Source organism: Phoxinus phoxinus, assembly GCF_949152265.1.
Source record: "Phoxinus phoxinus genome assembly, chromosome: 12".
In the NCBI taxonomy this organism is placed as follows: Eukaryota; Metazoa; Chordata; class Actinopteri; order Cypriniformes; family Leuciscidae; genus Phoxinus; species Phoxinus phoxinus.
In genome coordinates, this window is record NC_136887.1 from 27,198,447 (window position 1) to 27,222,143 (window position 23,697).

Below are 23,697 nucleotides of genomic sequence, written 5' to 3' on the forward strand. Positions count from 1 at the left end.
CTGACTGCTAATAATACTAATAATTAAATATATATATATATATATATATATATATAATTTATTATTATTAATATTAGTAGTAGTAATATCCTAATTTCTCAGATACCCAAAATATTCAATAATAATATTAATATCTGTCACAGTGTCTGGTTTATGTTCCTTGGGTCACCACTAGATGTCCTCCTTCCTCACGGTGTCCATCACACTAGTGAACTACATTTCCCACGATCCTTGTCTTCTCATTGCACTCGGCTGTTTCCTAATCACTGATCATTGCACTCAGCCATTTCCCCATTATCATTGTCTATTCCCTGTGTATATATACCCTGTCTGTTTTAGTATGTGTCACGGAGTCCTTATCTATTATCACGCCACTTCGGAGTCCTGGTTTCTTGTCTGTTCTTGTTTTATGTTTGGATTGATCTTATGGTTTTGACCCCTGCCTGGACTGTTTGTGAGTACGGATTTCCCCATTAAAACTCTACTGCAATTGGATCTTTGTGTTTCCAGCGTGTGGATCGTGACAGAAGGACTCCGTCCAGCCTAGATCCAGCAGTATGAGTTCCAGCTTCTCTTCCCCAGCCATCGAGCGGGAGAGGAGGGATTGTTTTAAGGGGACCCGTCTGGTTATTTTTCGTGGGACCCGGGGAGGTCATAGAGGAGGAGGAGGTGGTCGAGAACAAGGCCAACACCACCCTCCACCTTGGCCCCCCTTTGGCCCTGGGTTGGTGAGATCCAGCCCAGAGTTCCACCCTCCGCTGATTTCGCCCAGCCCAGAGCTCTGTTCGCCGTGGTGCCCGTCCAGTCCGGAACTGGCACATTTTCGTCAGAAACGGCGGAGGAGGAAGACCTTCAGCCTCCCCAAGGACCCGGAGGCCGTCCCCTCCGAGCAGCCCGCTGTCGTCCCGGAGGCCGTCCCCTCCGAGCAGCCCGCTGTCGTCCCGGAGGCCGTCCCCTCCGAGCAGCCCGCTGTCGTCCCTGAGATTGTCTCGGAGCCGCCCACCATCAGTCCTGCCACGGCCAAGAGAGCGGTCTTCCTCTTCTATGCGGTGGCGGTACTGCATGCGTGGAGGAGGCACAGCACGTCTGCCGTTCCAGAGACTGTCCACGTCACGTCGGCCGTTCCAGAGACTGTCCACGTCACGTCGGCCGTTCCAGAGACTGTCCACGTCACGTCGGCCGTTCCAGAGACTGTCCACGTCACGTCTGCCGATGCAGAGACGGTTCCTGTGCCAGACGCTGTTCCCGTAAGTCCTGCCATGGCCAAGAGGGCTGTTTTCCTTTTCTATACATTGGCAGTACTGCATGCATGGAGGGGACATACGTCTGCCGAGCCTGGATTTCACGTCACGTCTGCCGAGCCTGAGCTTTACGTCAAGCCAGTTCCCGAGCCGGTGTCTGTTGCTGTTCCTGAGCCGGTGGCGTCTGTTGCAGTTCCTGAGCCGGTGGCGTCGGTTGCAGTTCCTGAGCCGGTGGCGTCTGTTGCAGTTCCTGAGCCGGTGGCGTCGGTTGCAGTTCCGGAGCCGGTGGCGTCGGTTGCAGTTCCGGAGCCGGTGGCGTCTGTTGCAGTTCCTGAGCCGGTGGCGTCTGTTGCAGTTCCTGAGCCGGTGGCGTCTGTTGCAGTTCCTGAGCCGGTGGCGTCTGTTGCAGTTCCTGAGCCGGTGGCGTCTGTTGCAGTTCCTGAGCCGGTGGCGTCTGTTGCAGTTCCTGAGCCGGTGGCGTCTGTTGCAGTTCCTGAGCCGGTGGCGTCTGTTGCAGTTCCTGAGCCGGTGGCGTCTGTTGCAGTTCCTGAGCCGGTGGCGTCTGTTGCAGTTCCTGAGCCGGTGGTGTCTGTTGCAGTTCCTGAGCCGGTGGTGTCTGTTGCAGTTCCTGAGCCAGGGTCTGTCTCTGTTCCGCCTTGGTCGTCTCCGCCATGGCCGCCCGAGTGGTCGTCTTCACCCTGGTCGTCTCCGCCGTGGCCACCCGAGGGGTCTTCACCCTGGTCGTCTCCGCCGTGGCCACCCGAGGGGTCGTCTCCGCCGTGGCCACCCGAGGGGTCGTCTCCGCCGTGGCCACCCGAGGGGTCTTCACCGCCGTGGCCGCCCGAGGGGTCTTCACCGCCGTGGCCGCCCGAGGGGTCTTCACCGCCGTGGCCGCCCGAGGGGTCTTCACCGCCGTGGCCGCCCGAGGGGTCCTCTCCGTCCTGGCCGCCAGATGGACTGTCGTCTCCGCCCTGGCCGCCCGATGGACTGTCTGCTTCGCCACGGCCGCCGATTAAGTTGTCATCCCCTGTTCCTGTTCCCCTTCATGGTCCTGGCCCTCCATCCCTCCCCCTGATCCTCCACCATTCCACCTCCCGCCTGGACTTTTGTTTTGTTTGTTTTTTGTGGGTCTTGGAGCGTCTGGTAGCCGCTCCGTAGAGGGGGGGTTATGTCACAGTGTCTGGTTTATGTTCCTTGGGTCACCACTAGATGTCCTCCTTCCTCACGGTGTCCATCACACTAGTGAACTACATTTCCCACGATCCTTGTCTTCTCATTGCACTCGGCTGTTTCCTAATCACTGATCATTGCACTCAGCCATTTCCCCATTATCATTGTCTATTCCCTGTGTATATATACCCTGTCTGTTTTAGTATGTGTCACGGAGTCCTTATCTATTATCACGCCACTTCGGAGTCCTGGTTTCTTGTCTGTTCTTGTTTTATGTTTGGATTGATCTTATGGTTTTGACCCCTGCCTGGACTGTTTGTGAGTACGGATTTCCCCATTAAAACTCTACTGCAATTGGATCTTTGTGTTTCCAGCGTGTGGATCGTGACAAATATCATCATCATCATCTTCTTCTTACTATCTCAATTTCTCAGATGCAAAACAAATGTAAAGCCTGTTAACTCCTGTTCTTTTCCTCAAAGTCATTGTTAATAAATCAGACTTAAATTGCACTCCACATAAGATAATTAATTGAACTGGCTGACATGATATCGATGCTCCAGCTAGTATCAGTTCCTTACAAGAAATACAAATTCACAGGACGCTCGTCCTCTATGAAACACTGCATATCTGCCTATGCCATTTGTCAAATTCTAATGAAATAATATTTAAAACCAAACCTCACGCATAAATGTAATATTTTTGATAGCATGACAAAATTAAAAGCTGTCTGAAACGGTAACACATGAGACATTTTCAAAAAGCTTGGGTGTGTTTTTACTCTCAGGCTGGTTTTTTCCCCCACATTTGGTTGAATTGCTTGGTTCTTTCCACATTGTACATTTGGTTCAGGACAGTGGCATGATTGCATCATCTCTAACAGTAATTCCCTAATGGCAGCTGTTTACTGTAGCTAGGTAATGACTCCGGTTTCTCTGTGTTATTGAAGTACTTGTCCCTTTAGATATACCAGCAAAACTTCACACGCACACAACACCACTTCAGTTTGTCTGTTTGTAAACTGCATACGTATTCCAAGAGATGAAAAGAATGAAAGATGCTCTCCAAAGATCATTTCTTTGAAGACAAGAAGCTATGAGAAATGCATTATAGTGCAATGAGTGTGACAGGGAGCATGCATAGATGTTAAATTTATATAATCAATAACGAATTATTAACTCAATTTACTCCAGACCACATTTCCAAGCGGAGCTATCCCGTGTCAAACGTCGAACAGACTTTGCACCAAAGGTTTAGTATGAAAACACACCCGAAGAGTTTCAGGAAACTGAAAAATAGACCCGTCTTAAAGGGACGATTTTTGTGACCTCCCTGCCCAGCTGTTTATGTTGATATAAAAGGAAAGTGCTCCCATGAGTCCCTGTTCTGTCAGTCAGTGCCCTCCCTAAGTCGGAGTTTAATTGATCTGTTACATAATATGAACGTTTGCTCATGGAGGTGATGAAGTAAAAAGAGAAGAGGGAACCAGTGGAGCTTGTTAGTGCTGCATTACGCCTCAATTGCTGGTATCTGACTGTGTGTGTCCACAAAGCTCGCAGCAACGGCCAGTCAATAAACATTCAATTACACAATCACACTGTGCTGTTTCATCATGATGTCAGCGCAGCAGGAGTTTTCGCCTGTTCGAAATGTCCAGTGGCATAGATCCAATACTTTTTAGTTGAAATATTATCATGCATATCTGATGTTTGGTTCATGAGCAAAAGAATAATAATGAATCGTCATGTGGCAATAATCAAACCAGAAGCGCTCGATGTCGTGCGGATTTCCATAGTAATTAGCGTCGTAACCGGCCACACGGGAGTCTCCTCTTGTAAAGGGATGGCTAATGAAATAGGAAAGATCGATACCTTGTGACGGAATCTGACGAGAGGTCGATACGCCAGCGGGCTAAATCCTTCTTTGCCTGGACGTGCCTCTGCGATCAGCGCTGCCCCCCAGAGCAGGACAGCTGCCCACCATCTTTTGGAGCTTCTCATTACCCTCCTGTAATAAAACAAAAAGACATGAATACACAAATAAACAACGAACTGTCTAGGTTAAGTCAAGCGGAGCATTTGAAGCCTTTCGAAACACACAATGCATCACAGCTCAGCTAATTAGAGCAGACAAAGGAGGATGCCAATCTACTGTGGGTTTAAAACTAATGCTTTCAATAAGAAGCCCACACTCAATGGCAAGATTAAATCTACTTTGAATCAATTAAGGAATAATGAGCACCATGAGGAAATAAAGATAAAGCTAAGAAAAGGGATCTATATATTACCGCGATGACGGAGAGTGCATTAGATTGCGGTTGTTTTTAAGTCAGGCACACACATCGAGGTAACATTTAGATTAAGATGTGAAATGGAACATTTTCAAGCCTTAAATCAGTGGTTTAAAAAAAACTGGGGTCTGGAGGCCCCCAGTGTGTCTGTGTAAAAGTTTAGAGGAAAAAAACTGAAATAATAAAAAAATAAGAGTAAACTAGTCTACTACTAACTAACTAACTAATATATAAATAAATATAAGTTGGTTAACATAAACAAATTATAAAAATGATTAATATAAGGACATTCAAAATATTAAAAATGTATTAAAAGCAAATGAACAAATAATAAAAAGATTTAAATAAAGAAAATTATTAAAATCAATCAATCAATCAATCAATCAAGTTCAGTACTAAAGTAGAAAAAAAAAAATTATTATTATTATTGTACACCTATTTACAATGTCCATTTTATACAGTCAAGAATTTGTGGTTCAGTGGCATCTAAAAGACTGAAAACCGCTTCCCATGTGACAAAATAAGCCATCTAAAAATATATTTGAATTCACTAAACACAAATGTGCCACTTTTGCACACAGTATTTCAATGCAAAAAAAGAAAGAGTGTTTCTGTCAGAGAAAGCAACAAAGTCAGCTCATAAACAATACAAATATATATAGAAAATAAAAGAAAACAAATAAAAATGTATAAATATGTATAAATATGTTATGAGTTCAAATGAGTAGGATGTACTCCGAGGCCACCCCTCGTCACAGGTCCCGGGAGTTGTCCCGCAAGAGTTCAACGATTTGGAATCGAAACAATAGTTTAGAATGACATGGCATTGGTTTTCAGAACTAAGCAATTCAGAAGAGATCTGTCCAAGCACCATCCACATTTTACATCATCGGTTTGAAGTCAGGCACATGGCTGGCCCAAAAAATGAGCAAGCGCTCTCGATGCAAACCTGTGCTACCCATCTGTGCTTTTATTTCAATCTCGCCATGCATGACTGTCATATTTCAGGCTGCCTGTATGCCAAGAAGAGAGGGAGCATTAAGAAGGAAGATTGAAAGCTGTGCAACCACCTATAGGGACAGTCATCATAACTTTATCAGGTGGCCATAAATCGTCTACGCCACATCCATGCCAAGTGTCTTGGCATTGACTTTCAAATGAGGGCTGTCTATCACTCACAATGTTCACAATAGATCACCGTGTGACAGTCTCCCAGCAGGCAGAGAGATACGACTGTCTCCGACTGCATCTAAACTGTACCTGCAGTGATTGTTTACTGATCAGTACTGCCATGTATTCAGGGCATGATCTTCTGAACCATTCTCTATTTCCGTCTCTCGGTACACCCCCATGCTCGAGTAGACTAGAGTAATAATGCTGTGTTGGTAACACTGGCATTGCAGACATTTGTAGTCTTTGTAACAATTCATGCCACCCTCTATAAAGTATTTAATGGGCATCCAAAACTGACCATAACAGATTGGCAAGGTTGCCAAAGTGGCTCATCGACTGCAAAAATTACTAAATAAAATTTGAGGTATTTACAAAATTTACAGCTATTTTACAGAAATTAACAGCTATTTTTGAAGTGAAAATAAATTATGAAATAAGTGTAAAATATAAAATACAGGTGAAACTCGAAAAATTTGAATATCGTGCAAAAGTTCATTTATTTCAGTAATTCAACTTAAAAGGTGAAACTATATAGACTATAATAGTTACATGCAAAGTGAGATATTTCAAGCCTTTATTTGTTATAATTTTGATTATTATGGCTGCAGCTTATGAAAACCCCAAATTCAAAATTAGAATATTGTGAAAAGGTTTTCATAGCTGTAAGCCATAATCATCAAAATTATAACAAATAAAGGCTTGAAATATCTCACTTTGCATGTAAATATTCTATATAGCTTCACCTTTTAAGTTGAATTACTGACATAAATTAACTTTTGCACAATATTCTAATTTTTCGAGTTTCACCTGTAAGTGTTAAATATAAAATAAAAGTAATAAAAAAAAAAAAAAAAAAAAAAAGTTAAATAAAATTAAATCATAAAATTAAATAAAATCATAAAATTTAATTAAATTAAATTAGTAGCTGGGCACAGTGTAAAGCTTTTTGGCCAGAAATCAATGTGAAAAAAAAAGAAAGTCTGGCTATAAAAGACTACAATTGCTTAACGTCAACGTGTAACTGACTTCATGATATATTATGCATCCCACACAGATATCAATCTCCATCAGGGGGACGTGGAAAGAGTCAGTTCTTGAGAATTCATATAGATAAACAAAGGGCAAAAAAAGAAGAAGAGGGATTTAGACAACATCTCCACTTCCTCGGGGGGCTAAAACATCTGGCCTACATCTGACAGGATGGTCCTTTTGCAGGTGATGACCACATATGTCCTGATGGCTATTCAGCATTTATATGGGTCAACTATGATGGACATCTGCACCAGGCCATGTACATTTAAGAAAACATCAGAGCTTGCAACTGTTTGTTATTCTCATGTGAGGAAAAACGCTCTGACTATTTGAATTGTGAATTGTGACGCAAACATGCAGGGCTGCAAAAGATGCATAAATATTTGGATTACACTGTATATCACAAAAGGAAAGTGTAGCAATAGTATACACAGTTTCAGGAAATACAGAAAACCCCTATTTTATTGTTGGCTAAAATCTGTTCAGCAGTCCCAAAGGTCTGGTTACTGGGTTTCATGGCTGGCAGCTACAGCAATAACAAACATTTCTATTAGCGCTTACTGTACATACAATGTTTTGCTTTGGGAAGAAGAAAACACATTTATGTGTTGATGTCATTTGTGCAAATGTATTTTCAGCTGAAATCTTTTCAACATCAAACTAAACTGACCAGCTGGGGTGAATTTGAAGACTTAATAAAACATTTATCATGCAAGGAGTACAGTCAGAAAAAATGCCTTTGTCTTACTTTCTCTGCCTGTTTTTATTCCCTATAGCCTATTGCTCATATCTGTGAATTGTAAATGTCTATTTTGGACCTAATTAAACTCTGCACATTTATATGATCAGCGATTTAAGAGCAAGCTAAAGTCTCTGCCAACTGAAAACAACTTCTGAAATCGAATGAACATGTAAACCTAATATGGCACCCTTTTACCTGCTTTTCAGCAAATCAGTCACTGACAAATGTCACGCAACCCAATTAATATTCATTCAGTTGTCTAATTAATATGCATAATTGTTTCCTACACCCCTGGTGGCTGCTATTTTTTGTTCTCAGCTAATTTTGACAGTGGAATAGTGTAATTTATTTGTACATTATTAGAGCGTAACCCAGATCTTTCTGCAATCCTGCTCCCTCCTGTGTCTCATCCCGAGAATTTGAGATGCAACTGTTTACGGCGCCATGTCGAGAAAAGTGACAGTGACTGTTAAAGTCTGGAAATGCTCCACTAACAAATCCCTGTGAAAATCTCGCCTATATTTTGCAGTCTGTCAAGCCGTCGGGCTGTGGGCAGTGACAGATGTTGGCCATTTGTGTCAACGTGACGTTTCTGTCACCGTGTAAACTGTCAGCAGAAACTCTAATTATACTGGACTGTACAAAAAAGCTCGTGTTGAAAAAAGACTGAGAATCTGCCTGCAATATTGTTAAACCTCATGAGTGTCCTAAAGGTCATGCAAAATATCTTTCTCCAGTGTTGTTTCAATACCATTAAACTACAATCAGTGTTTAAATGTCACCTCACAAAATGAAAACCTGCAAAACGTCATCATGCAGAACAGGTACACTCATCTACTCACTAGTCCACTTTCACAGCCTTGTTATGTTTAAAATCACGTTCTTGCAAACTTTTTTAACTCACACTTTCAGGATTTTTTTATTTATTATTATTCAAATTATACAAATTTTAAGACTGGGAGAGTTGTCGGAAGCTTGGTGATGGTGGTGACGTTGAAGTGGAGCGATCAGGTATATTTTGTTTATAAGCCTAAGGTTAGCTTTTTATTTTTGGCGCTTGTATTTAGGCTTCAAAATTCATAAAAGTGAAAATTACCATGATGGACAGAACGTGTAAGTATCATAAACGTTTGTTGATCACAGAGCCATATTTTTGGCAATACCATACATCACCACTGCTACTCCAAGTCAACAATGATCAGGGAACTTTTATTTCAGGCCTCCAGGTGAACTGTGAGATTCTAGTGTTTATGAGCATCTGCAATGCTCATAAACCCACTCCTATGGAGTGCTTCATTATTGAAGTTGTAAAGCCGAGCTGGAAAAAAGTTAAGTGATTCAAACCTGTTGGTGTACATGCAGGATCCCCACTCTCACGCCGAATTTCAAATTATATTTACAGACTAAAAATTATATTTATTAAGTCTTCAACTTCAATAATTGAGAATACTTCAACTTCAAGGTATCAAATCTATAACTTTAATATTTAATCAATGTTTTGTAACAGAAATCTTTCAGCGACAGTAATATATTAATTTGTCACAAGTACAAATCTAGGATGTTTAGGATGTTAAAAAAAGTACATACCAATGCAGTCATTCAAGTTCTAATGGGTTTGTTATGTCATGGGCTTTTAGTCCAGACGCACCGTGCACATTTAGAGAAATATTGATGGATGTCATGTTTACGTCACACTTCTCCATATTCCAATAAATGAAGAGCATTCATCAGTGCAACACCTCTCTTATTTGCTTTATTTATCCGAGGTCGACCAAGCATTTAGATGAGCAGCGAAGAAGATAAGTCTACTGTCATATAATGGGGTCGGTAAAGTTTTTTTTTCTTCTTCCAAAAGATGCATTCAATTATTCAAAAGTAACAGTAAAGACATTGTCAATGTTACAAAATATTTGTGTATCAAAAAAATTATGTTCTTTTAAACTTCCTATTCCTTTAAGACTCACGAAAAAATAAAGTATAAAAAAAAAAAAAAAAGATTAAGTAGTCAACAATGATAATAAGAGGAATATTTCTTCATTTGGGCTCAAGTAAAGGTGATTTTACAAGAACAAAAGTAACTTTCTACTAAACCAGAATGGAAATGAAATGTAAAAGTGTTCTTAATAAAACATAAACACAAGCAATAATTTAAATGTATCTGCTTAAGAAAGATTCCCAATCTGCTAATTTCAGATGCTACTCACAACAGTGAGTACACAAAATGCATTCTGTGCACTTATTCAAAGAAAATGACTTTTACCACTAGAAAAGTGATTTACAAATAACTTGAATTAACTCATCAGGTCAAAAACCAAGGATCCATTGTTCCCGCCACATTGCATCATGAGTAATCCCACATGCTCCACTTTATTTGTTGTAGCTATATCGGAAAATGTATGTAAGCTACAAATGATCTATTTTCTATCTCATTCTATAAGGATCCAAATAAGATAAAAAAATAAGTTGCTTTATACACATGTTGGAGTATTGTCATGTGTACATTTAGCTTACTATGCTAAGCTAACACTATAGGTCACAGCGTAGGTGTCCAATCCTGCTCTTGGGGGGCTACTGTTCTGCAGAGTTTTGCTCCAACCCCAATTAAACACACGTGAAGCAGCTAGTCAAAGTCTTGCTAGTCATATTAGAAACTTCCAGGCAGGTGTTTTGAAGCAAGCTGGAGTTAAACTCTCCTGGATAGTGGCCCTCCACCCCTGGTGTACAGTATGTTGTGTTCAGGTCCCCTTGGAAAGTTCCAGCTTACGGGTTTGTCGCAAAAACAATTTTTTTCCGCAAAATGCTTCTGAAACTTAAAATGATAAGGGATGGTTTTAAACAAAGCAGCATCACATTTCTGAGTCATGTATATGACTTTGCATAGTTTTTTTTGTTAGATGTTTTAAAAAATAGGTGCACAAAACATTTAAGAGTTGTGTGTCCTTCCTTAATGAAGGTCTATCATTCTCCATATTTAATATTCCATCTGCACATTTTGTTTCTGTGCAACATCTCTTACGGAAATCTATTTAACAATTGGCTTAAGGCATATATTTGAGTTTAATTCAAATGGAAGACAAGGCACTAACAAAGAGATCATTTCTTTATCAATGAGTTAAATATTATTGATCACATCCCAAATTAGGCAAAAACACTCAAGCTTACACATAGAGGACATCATGTGACCAGATAAACATCACATGACCAGGCCAGGGTTTAGCCGGGCAGGTCAACCACGTGTTGGTTCTTTAACCAGATTAGCATGAGGGGAGTAAGCTTTATCCATCCCAGGGTAGGGTACATAAATATCCCTGACTCATTACACCCGAAGTTCTGCTGAAAAACAAAGATAAAAACACGCTGGCAGGAACACACAATCACAGATGAGAAAAGAGATCAGGACTTGTGTAAACACTGCTCTGCACATGTGTACCTGGTGGCATTTTTTATTGTTGCTCATCATTTTCATAGACGTGTTATCTTTTTATACAGATATCTCTCCATTTGCAGCACTGTAATCACAAAAAGCGTGAATTGCTGCATGCTTTGAACACAGCGCTGTATTGCATATCTCCTAGTAAGTCATTTGTGCATTAAAGAAATGTCACTGATAAAGAAATGTCAAAAGTTGAGAAGGTGTAACTCTGTGTGTGTGCTCATGAATGTATCTGTGTGTCAACAGTGGGCTATTTTTTAAAGCACATTTTGTTTTGCAGCCGAAAATATCCATTAAATTATATGTTATACCAGATTTCCATTAGATCTCAAGTGCTGACCCAACACAGTACCAAAATTGTTTAATAATAATGATGATAATAATAATAAATAAATGAATGAACACAAATACCTAATTATAAGGGAATAAAGGTACACAAAAATACCTTTATATTCAATTTAATTTAATTTTATGCTATGCAATTTTATTCTATTTTTTTGCATTTAACATTGTTTTCCAATGAGAACCACAGTTTTTTATGGAGCCCCTAAAGGGATATGGTAATGGGAAAAATATGAGATGGGAGGAAAAATATGTTTTAATGCTTTTGCATTCACTCGCAAAAGTTTTGCGGTTTCCAGAGAAACTTTGCATTCTCTCGCAAAACTTTTGTGTTCTTTGGGATTGAACGCAAAGTTTCTCGGGGGAACGCAAACATTTTGCAAGCGAACGCAAAGTTTCTCAGGGGAATGCAAAAGATTTGCGAGAGAATGCATTGATAAATATTTGTATTCCCTTCCCTATGTCCCTTTAGGGTCTCTGTAGTTTCCAAACCATTATGTGTGTGTGTGTGTGTGTATGTATAAATGCATAATAAAAAACACATGTGCATGACAACAGAAGAAGAATTTATGTGCCAGAAATGGGGAATCATCCATTGTAGGTATAAAAAAACAACAAGTTTAACATTTTCAAGTCTAAACTTGAACTTTCATTTGATGTTACTTTCCTTTCTTGTTCAGCTCAGAAGGGTCTAACACGGAGCGAAGAGACACAGATGCTTAAATCCTTCCCGTTTTACGTGGAAATTGAGCTCAGAGCTAAATCACTCTTTAGAGGTAATCCTTCTCGAAATCAGCACAGCACAGACGTACATATCCAGGAGGATAAACAAGTTTCAAATCAAATTCAGAATTGAGGCGATTGAGCCACCAACCTCAGTAGAAGACTATCACAACTGCGCTACATTGCTGAAGGGAGAACAAGTACAAGGGCTCACATCTCTATTTCTCTTGATAAAACCATTTGGTCCCTTTTGAAGCCAATGTTCAGCTGGACTAAAACCAGATTAATGTGCAAACATACTTATGAGCATTCTTGAATAACTCCCATTGGGGTTCTCCCACCTTGAATGACTCACTTCCCAGTCTCCCCCACCCACTAACATGAGTTCTCTGAGCATGCTGGGTAATATGCTAATCAGCCAAGATTGTAAGGCAGTCCCCTGGGCAGAGCATAAGGATTTCTCTAAATGGTTCTGTTCTCGTTTTCGAGCATGTGTGGTCTTGCTCTTTGAAATCTGATAAGATGAGAGGCGTAACAACGGGACCAAACAGTCGTAAAGTAGTCATGCCTGAGGGAGCTCTCTTGCTTGCACTCCCCCTCAAGTGCTTTATCCTCTAACCGAGACCATCCCCAAAACGTCCATCTCAACCTACATTTCACTAAATTTACTTGAAGGGTGTAGCCTTATGGGAAAGATGAGATTTTAAAGTGATAGTTCACCATCAAATGGAAATTGCCATCATTTACTCACTCATGTCATGTTCAAACCTATATGACTTTCTATTGCAGATATTTTGAAGTGTATTTTTAAGAAATAAGTTTTAGAAAGGAAGCAAAAGTACTGTAACAAGTATTTCATAAAAGCAGTTCATGCAACTTGTGTGCTATATTCTACTGCAAGTGTATACAAAACAATTGCGCGACAAACAGACAAAATGTAAAACTGTGATTTTCTGATAGTGTTTCTGTGCGCTGTTAACTGCCACAACCAGATCAGTGAGTTTTTGAGAACCGAACCAGTCGATGTTTTTCATCCCAAACAAATGGTTCACTTAAAAGATCCGACGCAAAAATAATAATAATTTATTATTTAACAGAAGCATCTGTATTCCATGATAAACCTTCTGCAATTAACAGTGCAATTTAAAGTAATTTATTTCATTCATAGTCTGAGTCAGTGTCATTACAACATAGTGACCTACAAAGAAGCACCCTGATCTTCTAGTTTAGTTTGTCACGACATGGCTGGGCTGCTTAGCATTTCTCCCCGGGTAATCTGGACTCATTAAATGTGGTGCACACACACAACCTTAGCAGCCAGAAGAGGTGAGATTAAAGAGGAGAGACACGTTACGTTATGCAACAGATACACTGCTTTCTAGAGCTGTACCTGTGTGTCGGGACAGATGCTACCATGTGAAACTGGCACCTGTATCCATTAAAATGCGACAGCTCAGGAAGGCAGCTCAGACTGTCATACTGAGGCTCTGCGTGTTCCACAACACACACACACACACACACACACACACACACACACACACACACACACACACACACACACACACACACACACACACACACAAAGACAAACACAGAGAGAGAGCGAGAGAGAGAAATACACATATAATACACAAAGGCAGTCCAAGAGAATATGACCTCATTGGCCAGAGTTTAAAAAACAGTCCTCCTTCACAAAGACTTGTCTTTTGTCTGTGTGCAGACATGCTCCAGAGCTCACACCTAGAGCAATGTGGGCACAAAACACACACACACACACTAACACACACTAACACACACACTACATCAGCAGGATCAGCCAGCCAGCCCACCAATCTGGGAACAAGCCTGAGAACAAGCTGAAAATATCCTGACAATTTCCCTATGCGAGTTCAAATCACTTTTCCAAGCTTGTCTTTGTTCTTTAATCTATTCAACTTCAAAACGGCGGTTGTACAATCTAATTAATTTCTCAAAGCCCAAAGCCAGATCCAGTACGTTGTGACAATGCCCAGTCAAACCCAAATCTTCCCTATCAAGCACAAATCCAGTCGGCCATACAGATTTGCCATAACTCAACATTAGAAGTTAATGGAGATGATTGCCCTATAGATATTAAACTGGGTTCCATAACTTCTATCAAAACTTAACAGAAATACAACAAAGTTGCCCTAAACCCAAAGTTCACACTGCTAGATGGATACATAGAGTAAGTCAGAAAGGCCTTTTGTGAGCTCAGTCTATGAGACAGCTCTATGTCCACTGAGCAGTGAACTGTGTTATTCGCTGGTCACGGAGGATTGCACTGACCTGTCCAATCTGTGGGCAGTGTCAGGATTCATTAGTGCAACAGTAGGACTCACTCAGGTCTGTGATGAACATATCTATGGACTGGGGAATCCACAGACGCCAAAGTTTGCTCGGCACATGCATCTCAGTGGCATCGTGTGAAAATAATGCTGGTGTTTTATTTGAATGTCTAAGTCGGGGTGATGCTATTCACGACGAGGCTGAAAAGCCAAGGCAGTCATTTGAGGAGATTAATTATTGAAAGCAATTAGAGTGTTTGTATTGCCCCTCTTCATTTTTTTTTTGTATCGTGTGAGTGCAGTGCCTTTCAGCGCAGTAAACAACTGCAAATCTCAGACTACTATTATGCACGCACAATAACCATTCCACGAGTTGTAATGAAGGCGGAAAATGAGAAAAGCAGGAAGACAATGATGGTGATGGTGATGATGAAGATACAGCTATGGCTGACAATGTTGCAGATGATGAAGAGGATAGTGATGACGAAAATGAAAAACAAGGCTGTTATTTCAAAGGAAAATGATTAATGCCTCATGCTGACATGCATGTTATTTGCACGCGGAAAGACTGAACGCGTCTCCAGAGAGGAAACGGATCTGCCTCTGCGTTAGGTTAAAGCAAGATGCAAGGTGCAAGCAGACCATCTATGGGACAAGCCGGATTCCACCATATCTTTATGTACACAATATTAATCTTTTACATTGTAATCCTTTATTTTTAATATTTGGCTAGTTTGTGTGCTGCTGCCCTGTGTGGGTTTTAAGCAGAGTGTACGTGCGCTGTGGACCCGCCTATAGGCGCACATTACTAATGCACTCTTTAATAACAAAAAAATATATATATACTGCGCCATTGACTTTAGACCAGGTTTTGGTTGGTCAATGGAGAAGTCTATTTCAGTTGCCTCAAAATAGCAACGGCCCAAGGTGTTACAATTTCTTCAGAGGAACACAAAATAAGATATTTTAAAGAATGTTGGGGTCCAAATGTTTTTGTTTATACGGACAAAAAACATATAGCAAAATCTTCTTCTGAAGAAAGTCATTCAGGTTTGTAACAACATGAGGGTGAATAATCTTTTAATTTCTAGATAAAACTGTCCCTTTAAGTAATTTCCTGTTTCAGATGATGTATCGGAAGCCCTCCCATCTCGCATGCAAAACCACTCTCATGCGTAATGGTGCCAACATTTATTTCCACTGTGAGCAGCGTTTCTCACATCAGTGCACAGCACAGCATTACAGCAGCTCTTCTACCTGCTGCTGAAACATTTACAATAATTGGGTGAAACTCTAAAAGTGGAGAGTTGGAGAAAAGTGAGAGGGTGAGGTCGTGCTACAGAATGAGGAAGGATAATGTGGTCTCCTGTACAGTATTACGGGAAGATCCAGTGCTGAGGATGTACTTGCAGTACATTTTCCCTTCTGCTGATGTAAATTGATATATTTCCAATGAATGAATTTTTGTGTGCGAGTATGCATGTTTGCATCTTGTGGCAGAAGCAAATGTTTGTTGTTCCTCTCGCTTTCTGCACTGTGTGAGTTCCCTGTAGAGCCTTTGTCTTTAATGCATCCTTCACTACTAAGCGCTATAGAAAAAGTGCCAGGATTGCACCTACTTGTTTGATGGAGAATTTGGTGTGCAGTAGAATCGCTCGAGCAGAAAAGCAATGGGAGCTCATACAGTAGCTGACCCTCACTGAACTCTCATACATTAACTATGAGCCTCATCAGTCATACGCTGAGAAGGTGGAGCCGTGCATTTGCACCCACCTTTCTGTTTTTACTATTTTCTGTGATTTTTTTATAATCTAAAGTCAAGTTTAGCAGTTATACCTTTCACTTTGTAAATAAACTGGAGTCAAACAGTGTACACAAAGCACTGGCTCCAAACAAAAGCTTACAAGAGCAGATGTCAATGCTTGACTGCGAATTCAAGGAAAAAAATCAAAATATTCCTTGCAAAGCCAAATCAACAGGCAATAACAAAACAGGAGATCTTGAGAATATGGCACAGACTAAACGGTGACAACTTGGCTTCAAATCTAAAATGCTGTCTCTTGAGGTGTTGTTGTCTAATGTTGCTGCAATAAATGAAATACAATTTTCAAACCTACAACCTATCATACAGAAACTTTGAAGAAGACAAGAACTATTGATCGGTGACCAGTTTGATTGGAAAATAGGCAATTTAAGAAAAATCTATATATACCTTGTGAACATGGTGATACATTACAGTGATGCATGTCATGTTTAACCCATTTAGACCCAGTGTCCATAACGGACATCACATTCAAATGTTTTTGGAAGTTTTGGTTGTCATTTGGTGCCAACCAAATTATCAGGATTATTAGATGGTGATAATGTGATCTATGAATGCCTCATCACACAATCTGAACAACAATATGTACAAGGATTTTTAATTAATTTATAATCTACATAAAGTTTCTTGTAATATATCAAGTGGAAACCACAACCATCTGGATGTTGGTTAGAATGGACATTAGCAATAACTGAAAAAATTATCATATACTGATTTGTCATCATTTATGGCTGCATCCAAATAAAGTATGGTCATATATGTAACATAATTCGAGTCTGAACGCATTAAAGCATTTGAACCGTTTACACAGGACGCGTTCTTGTATTAAATCCTTGCTGTTTTCAAACAGTCGAATTATGTACACACATGCTATGTTAAACAGACGCCTTTGTTCGCTGCATCTCATCCTGCTGTCAAGTTATAACAGTTAAACTACTTAAAAAGCGTCTGGAGAGCCCTGTGCTCTATTGCGATGCGCCCCTTCGATCTGTTTTTGAACGCAAGAACACGTCCTATATGAATGGCTCCGTATAATTGCACTACAGACACCAATTTGTCGCCCGTCTCCAGCCAGCCACGTCAATTACCAGCGATCGCCATACACACACACGCCAGATTGAATCTGCACGAGGCAAACAAGAGTATAATCCCCCGCGCGCGCACGGTGTCACTCAAGGATTTGCGTGCTAAGAAAAACAACTTGCTAAGTACCCTGCGGCTAAATTAAACGGCCACGAGCTTTGCCCAGGGTCCCGTACGATCGCTTAACATTTACTTTATTTATTTGAGGAATATCGCAGCACCGTTTGAGGGAGCATGACATCGGATCGACCGACGAGTGAACTTGTCCCCGATAACGGCTGATGGAAAAAGCTCGTCTAACTTCATCACCCTCCATCAAGCACGGCTACTGGTATTCAGTCAGTTGTGCCCGCTACGCTGAATGTCACTGCACAATATGCTAAATTATTCACACTCTACAGCGAAAGTGGTTTCCACAGTGCCTCTCTATTAAATCCCTTTGAAAAACAGCATACCAATCCAAAAGCAAGCACACATAATATAGTGCATGCGTTTAAATCACACTGAAATTCATCCGTGCTGTATCCACGGACCTGAGGCTTGATCTTAAACCACAACAGGATATGTAGTACATCATAGAAAGAAGAAAGCATACCTGTGAATCCAACTACAAGTCATCCAGAAAGATATTTCCGAAAGAGTTTTGAGCAATAATGTTAACTGCGAAGTAAATCCAATCCCGTTTTGGTTTTGCTGTAAAGCGTCCTCGGAGTTAGTGCATTCCTTCCAACTCGGTTGACGTGAAAATCCTGGTTTCAGAACCTCCTGTAGTGGACAGCTCCACAGAAAGCGGCTTCACCTCGCGCTTCGGGTCTCGAGAGCCACACCAGCGCGAGCCTTTCACCTACTGGCTGCAACCCCGACCGGATTTGCATACAATAATACAATCAGCCAATCAAAAGCACCGCCGCAAAAACCGACGAGTGGAAACAGCCAGCCGACTTGTCTGAGCTCATCCGTTTAGATGAATTGTCCTTGACAAAGATGAACAGAGTTTGTGTGGAGGCTGTCCTGTCCTGTCCTCTCCTCTCCCTTTCCTTCCACGCGGTGCTTTTGCGTGTGCTTCCAGATTGATTTATATTGTGGTCTGTAAATGTAAATCATTAGATCCACCTCCAGCATTGATTTGTGACCTGTAAAAAAGGTAGAAAAAACATTAATAACTGCCTATGTTTTAAAATCATATAATATTTATATATTTTAATTGTTAAAATCGGTTTGTTACTGTAAAATGCAGTAACAACATAGTGAAAAGGCAACATATATTACACTAAAATAATGATATAAACATTAAGTAACATACAATGAAATAAAACACTCAATGTACCTGCATGTATATACCTTCAATAATATAATTATAAAAATAAATATAATTTTTTACATGAAATCAGCATTACTGCAGCTCCAGGAGCAGGACTGAGAACCACCGATATATATTTGCTCACAACACTTTCACTCAGGATTCCACCCATGTTCTGAAGGCGCATCTTCACATCTGTGCTGGGACTCTAATATCTGTCTCAAGTATCTCTCTGATTTCTACACTCATCAGTTCATCATGGTGTCAAAAATTATGTGGCTCAGAGGGGCTTTGTCGAGCGAACACGACAGAACAATCTGTCACTTATTCCACTCACTGCATTAGAGTAAAGTAAACATTGGGTTTGATTCACTGTTTTAAAAAGAGAGCTCTATTCTGCATTTCCACACAACAAATCAGCAATCTTCTCTTTTTCTAAATTGCTATTCTGTCTATCTCTATAGTGCTATTGGACACTAATATTAACACAAACGCCTCAGCCATCACAGCTATTATACTTCGGTGTACCATTTAGACTTCACAGACCTCCTGTTAGGTGCGGCCAGTTGACATGGAAAAAGTTATTATGTTTGTGACTGTACATTGGAGTACATATCAATCAGACAATGTATCAAACTGGGCTCCAAAAGGAACAATAACTCACTGTAACGACACAATGGAGAAAGCGAGGAAGTCAAAGCAACCTTACACAGACAATGAGAGAGGGATTCTGAGGGCAACTAGTCTGGAGGGTATGAGCCAAATATCTCAGCCGACTATTGGAAGAGCACCAAAAACAGCTTGCAGAGCGAGAGAGCATCTTCATATAATTGTTTTCACTACAGACCCACTTAGCTGTCTAAAAACACCTACAGTAAAAATGACGGAGAGAGAGAGCTACAAAGACAAAGCCCATATGGCTCAAGCTGATAGGCTGAGGAAACAGTCCTCACGCAATAAAGCTGATAAAGGCACTCACAGAATCAGAGTGATGCAGACAGAGGGTGCTGTGGATGGATTTAACCACCCACACTACGGAGGAAGCTAATTGCACGGTCTCAATCAGCAGCAGGACACCATTGAGCTTTACACACACACACACGCACACGCACACGCACGCGCACACACACACGCGTGCGCGCACACACACACACACACACACACACACACACACACTATTTAGCAACTTGTAATTTGTATCTGAACTGTAACCGGCTTGTTATGCAATAAAAATTACTGTAAGGGACAAAAAATGACTAAAAACAGTCTTCTACCTTAAAATGCATGACCTAAAGAGTTAATGAATGCATAAAGGGAGTCAAATTTTTTTGCAGAGTTTTTTTTAATTATATTTAGCTATACTTACAGAAACATTCATTCAAGTGTGTCCGACCTTTTGACTGGTAGTGTCACTGGCCACTTTATTAGGTAGCCTATACACCTGTTCAACTGCTTCAAATCCAAATATCTAATCAGCCAATCACATGGCAACAAATCAATACATGTAGACATGTAGACATGGTCATGATGATTTTAATTTCAAACTGAGCATCGGAATGGGGAAGAAAGGTAATTTAAGTGACTTTGAACGTGCCATAGTTGTTGGTTGCAGACGGGCTGGTCTGAGTATGTCAGAAACTGCTGCCTTGTATCAACGGTTCAGGCTTCTGGTGGTGGTGTAATGGTGTAGGGATATTTTCTTGGCACACTTGTACTAATTCACACTTCTATGCCCCTTAGTACCAATTGAGCGTTGTTTAAATGCCACAGCCTACCTGAGTATTGTTGCTGACCAAAGCGTCTCGATCACCCCCATGTGGTTGGTTCCAGTATAGGTCATAAACCCCGCCCTCTCCAAGTAGTCTAATGGGACGTTAGGCAAACTAAATCAAATTACACACTTCAAATAAATTTTTTCAAAATATGTTTTCTGTCATTTTAGGTAGTTTTTTTTCACGCTGATGTAAGTTTAAGTATTCGTTTTTTAAAAATAAGTTTGGACTTATTTATTTATTTGATGCTATAAAAAACTTGAGTGTGACATCATGATTGACAGCTGTGATTGACAGATTCTCTCAGCGAAGTAGTCACTGAGGCACCAACAGACTTTTTGATGGGATTTTCAGGAGAAGATTGGAGCTTCAACATTCATTTCTACATTTCCATAACTGTGTATTTCACACCAACATAACGAGTTGTTCAGCAGTAAACTGTACTAACCGATTCTCCGCGAGTGTGGATGGGGTCTTGATAGCACGGCTCCACACAAACTACTGTGCAGAATCAGGTCCCAAATCAGCGCAAGATGTCAGCGCAATGCAAGAGAGTGAAGGTGCGTCGTCCATCTTCTATGATTCCTTTATGACCACGGTGTTCCCATCTTTGATGGCTACTTCCAGCAGGATAACGTAGCATGTCACAAAGCTCAAATCACCTCAAACTGGTTTCTTGAACATGACGATGAGTTCACTAAACTCAAATGGCCTCCACAGTCACCAGATCTCAATCCAATAGAGCACCTTTGGGATGTGGCAGGATGGGAGATTGACATTATGGATGTGCAGCAGACAAATCTGCAAAAACTGAGTGATCCTTCATATCAATATGGATAACACTTTATTTTGATGGTACCTTTGCAAGTACATGTCAACTTTTTCTACTAACCCTAACCTAATATAGTTAGTTGACATGTAGTTGAAAATTAATGAGAGTTATTTGACTTTTAATTGCAAAGTTACTTATAGTTAGTAGAATGTCTAAAGTGGACTATCGAAATAAAGTGTAACCCATGATATAATAAAATGTATTATTATATTATTGATAAAAATGATACCTTTGTGAGTCAAAATTCTTATATGTTGACCCCCATTATGATGACTGACACAAAATATGTTATATTTACTGAAAAAAAATACCATGTTGGTTCAATTTGTTCATCTTTATGCACTCGATGTTTAACTGCTTCATTACAACCCTTTTCTTTGTTTAGTAACTTCAATTACCTCTGATCTATAAATATTCAGGTGTTTAATTACATTTTAAACCTTGTTTTGTTCTGAGCAGTGCATATCCATGAAGCGATGCTTTTAATTACATCAGCCTGTGACTTTCCAGGTTTTCACTTTGCCCTCTCACCCAACCTGAGAAACATAACAGGTTTAACAACAAGTGACACGATGTCACCTCTAGCCTAACCCCTTCAGGATCAGTAAGTCACCAAAGCAAAATAATTATCAAGAGACAGAATTGCAGTCAACAGCAGCAATTATTCAGGTGTAACCTAGGAGACAGGACAGGTAATTAGACCTGGAGGAGTACTGTGGGTTCAAATCAGACAAAAAGCAACAGCGAGAACAGTGAAATATCCGATGTTAGGTTGATGATGCACAGCGTTTAGCAGATTCTATTTGATTTATATTTATGCATTTGACAAGCACTGAGATGCAACAATATTGACAGGCAGTAACATGTTACATAATAGTACAATTTAACAATACCAAAACATTTATAATATCAATATACTGCAACTGTTTCATGAAGATTCACAAGATCTATGTAGTGAAAAATAATTTTTAAGTTTTAGATGCTGTCAATATGTCTATATTCACTGTAAAACTACTTGTTACAGCTTGTTCTATCTATCTATCTATCTATCTATCTATCTATCTATCTATCTATCTATCTATCTATCTATCTATCTATCTATCTATCTATCTATCTATCTATCATCTGTGGAAGGCGTAGGACCATAAAATGTTCGTCCAATCATTGCATTCGGTTCGAAATACTTAATTTCCCTCCCTTTTTTGACAAATTTCCAATTTTTAAAAAGTTAAATGATATACTTATTTCCATCCACTGGCTCCACAGATCATTTATTTAATTTACGACTTAACACATGGTCTACAAACTGGCAAATTTCTCAGAAATCGTTTTTCTTTTACAATATCTCCGACAACATCATCATCCATTTTTTTTTTTTAAATTCACTGTTGGTATGCAAAACCCAAGCAGTTAAAAAAAAAAAAAAAAAAAAAACTCAACTCTGTTTCTATGCCAGCCCAGGGGCTTTCAATCTTTTTGATGCCACCGACCTCGGAATATGATGATGTCTTTGCATTGGACCCCCTCCTATAAGTCAGATACTGTATATTGTTTCATATATCAAGGTCCATTTATAAATACATAAATAAATCTGGAAAATATTACATATAAATAAAATAACCTTGTATCACCTTGTAATATATTTTGTATCCCCAGGAAAAGGTCCAACAGATTATGGCCACAAGTTAAAAATCTCTCCATAATCCTGTTTAAGGGACACTGCTCAGAAGCTGACACACTTCAGAGAGAGAGCGAGAGAGAGAGAGAGAGAGAGAGAGAGAGAGAGAGAGAGAGAGAGAGAGAGAGAGAGGGCTCTACCGCAAGCATTTCAACATTCACAGTAAAGCCAAGTTCTAGCCATTAACACCCATAAGATAGTTACATCTCCACCGCCCTCAGCAGTTTACTCATTCTACCCATGAGTCCCTAGTGCTGCAACATTCAGAGCATGTTCAATAGGTTCTGCTTTCTGTAGACATCTCTAACTGCTGATAATAAAGTGCATCTAATAATGTACATCATCATTATATACACTGCATATGCTGAGTTTAATTTACACTGAAGTCTAATTCAGCCAACGTGTATGAATTGCTAACTTGAGCAAGTGACACGCATGAAATGAAAAGTCCAACCGCTGCGAGCCATAAATTGTAGAACAGGTGGAGATGAACCGCTGACTCTCACATGGCAATCGCAGGTGCACTTGAGGAGAGCATGCTGAAATCATTCAGAAGTGTAGTCACAGACAGTTTGCTTCATGTAGATTTAATGGCTAGTTGCATGGCTATTTTTGCCCGTCCAAAAATATTACATCAGCATGACTGAAAAATAAACACTTTTGCCTATTGACTGTTACACAAAACACTTGCCTTAAGAGTTTTTGTGGTACCGGTAACAGTGCTTCTCAGTCCTTTTGGTTCCTATGTACCTATAGGG

General features: G+C 40.2%; 1 protein-coding gene across 2 annotated transcripts in view; it reads right to left on the reverse strand.

Moving 5' to 3' along the window:
- fstl5 (follistatin-like 5) overlaps nucleotides 1-18,358 on the reverse strand; it is a 113,441-nt gene extending 95,083 nt beyond the window's left edge. The window contains exons 1-2 of one of the 2 annotated variants that reach the window (XM_079629855.1): nucleotides 17,953-18,358; nucleotides 4,283-4,418 (exon numbers count right to left, since the gene is read on the reverse strand). In XM_079629855.1, coding sequence (XP_079485981.1) covers nucleotides 4,283-4,418; nucleotides 17,953-17,975 — 159 coding nt within the window. In that variant the 5' untranslated portion in view covers nucleotides 17,976-18,358. The remainder of the gene's footprint in view (nucleotides 1-4,282; nucleotides 4,419-17,952) is intronic. The other variant, XM_079629854.1, reaches the window with a different exon arrangement.
- Nucleotides 18,359-23,697: the final 5,339 nt, after the last annotated feature.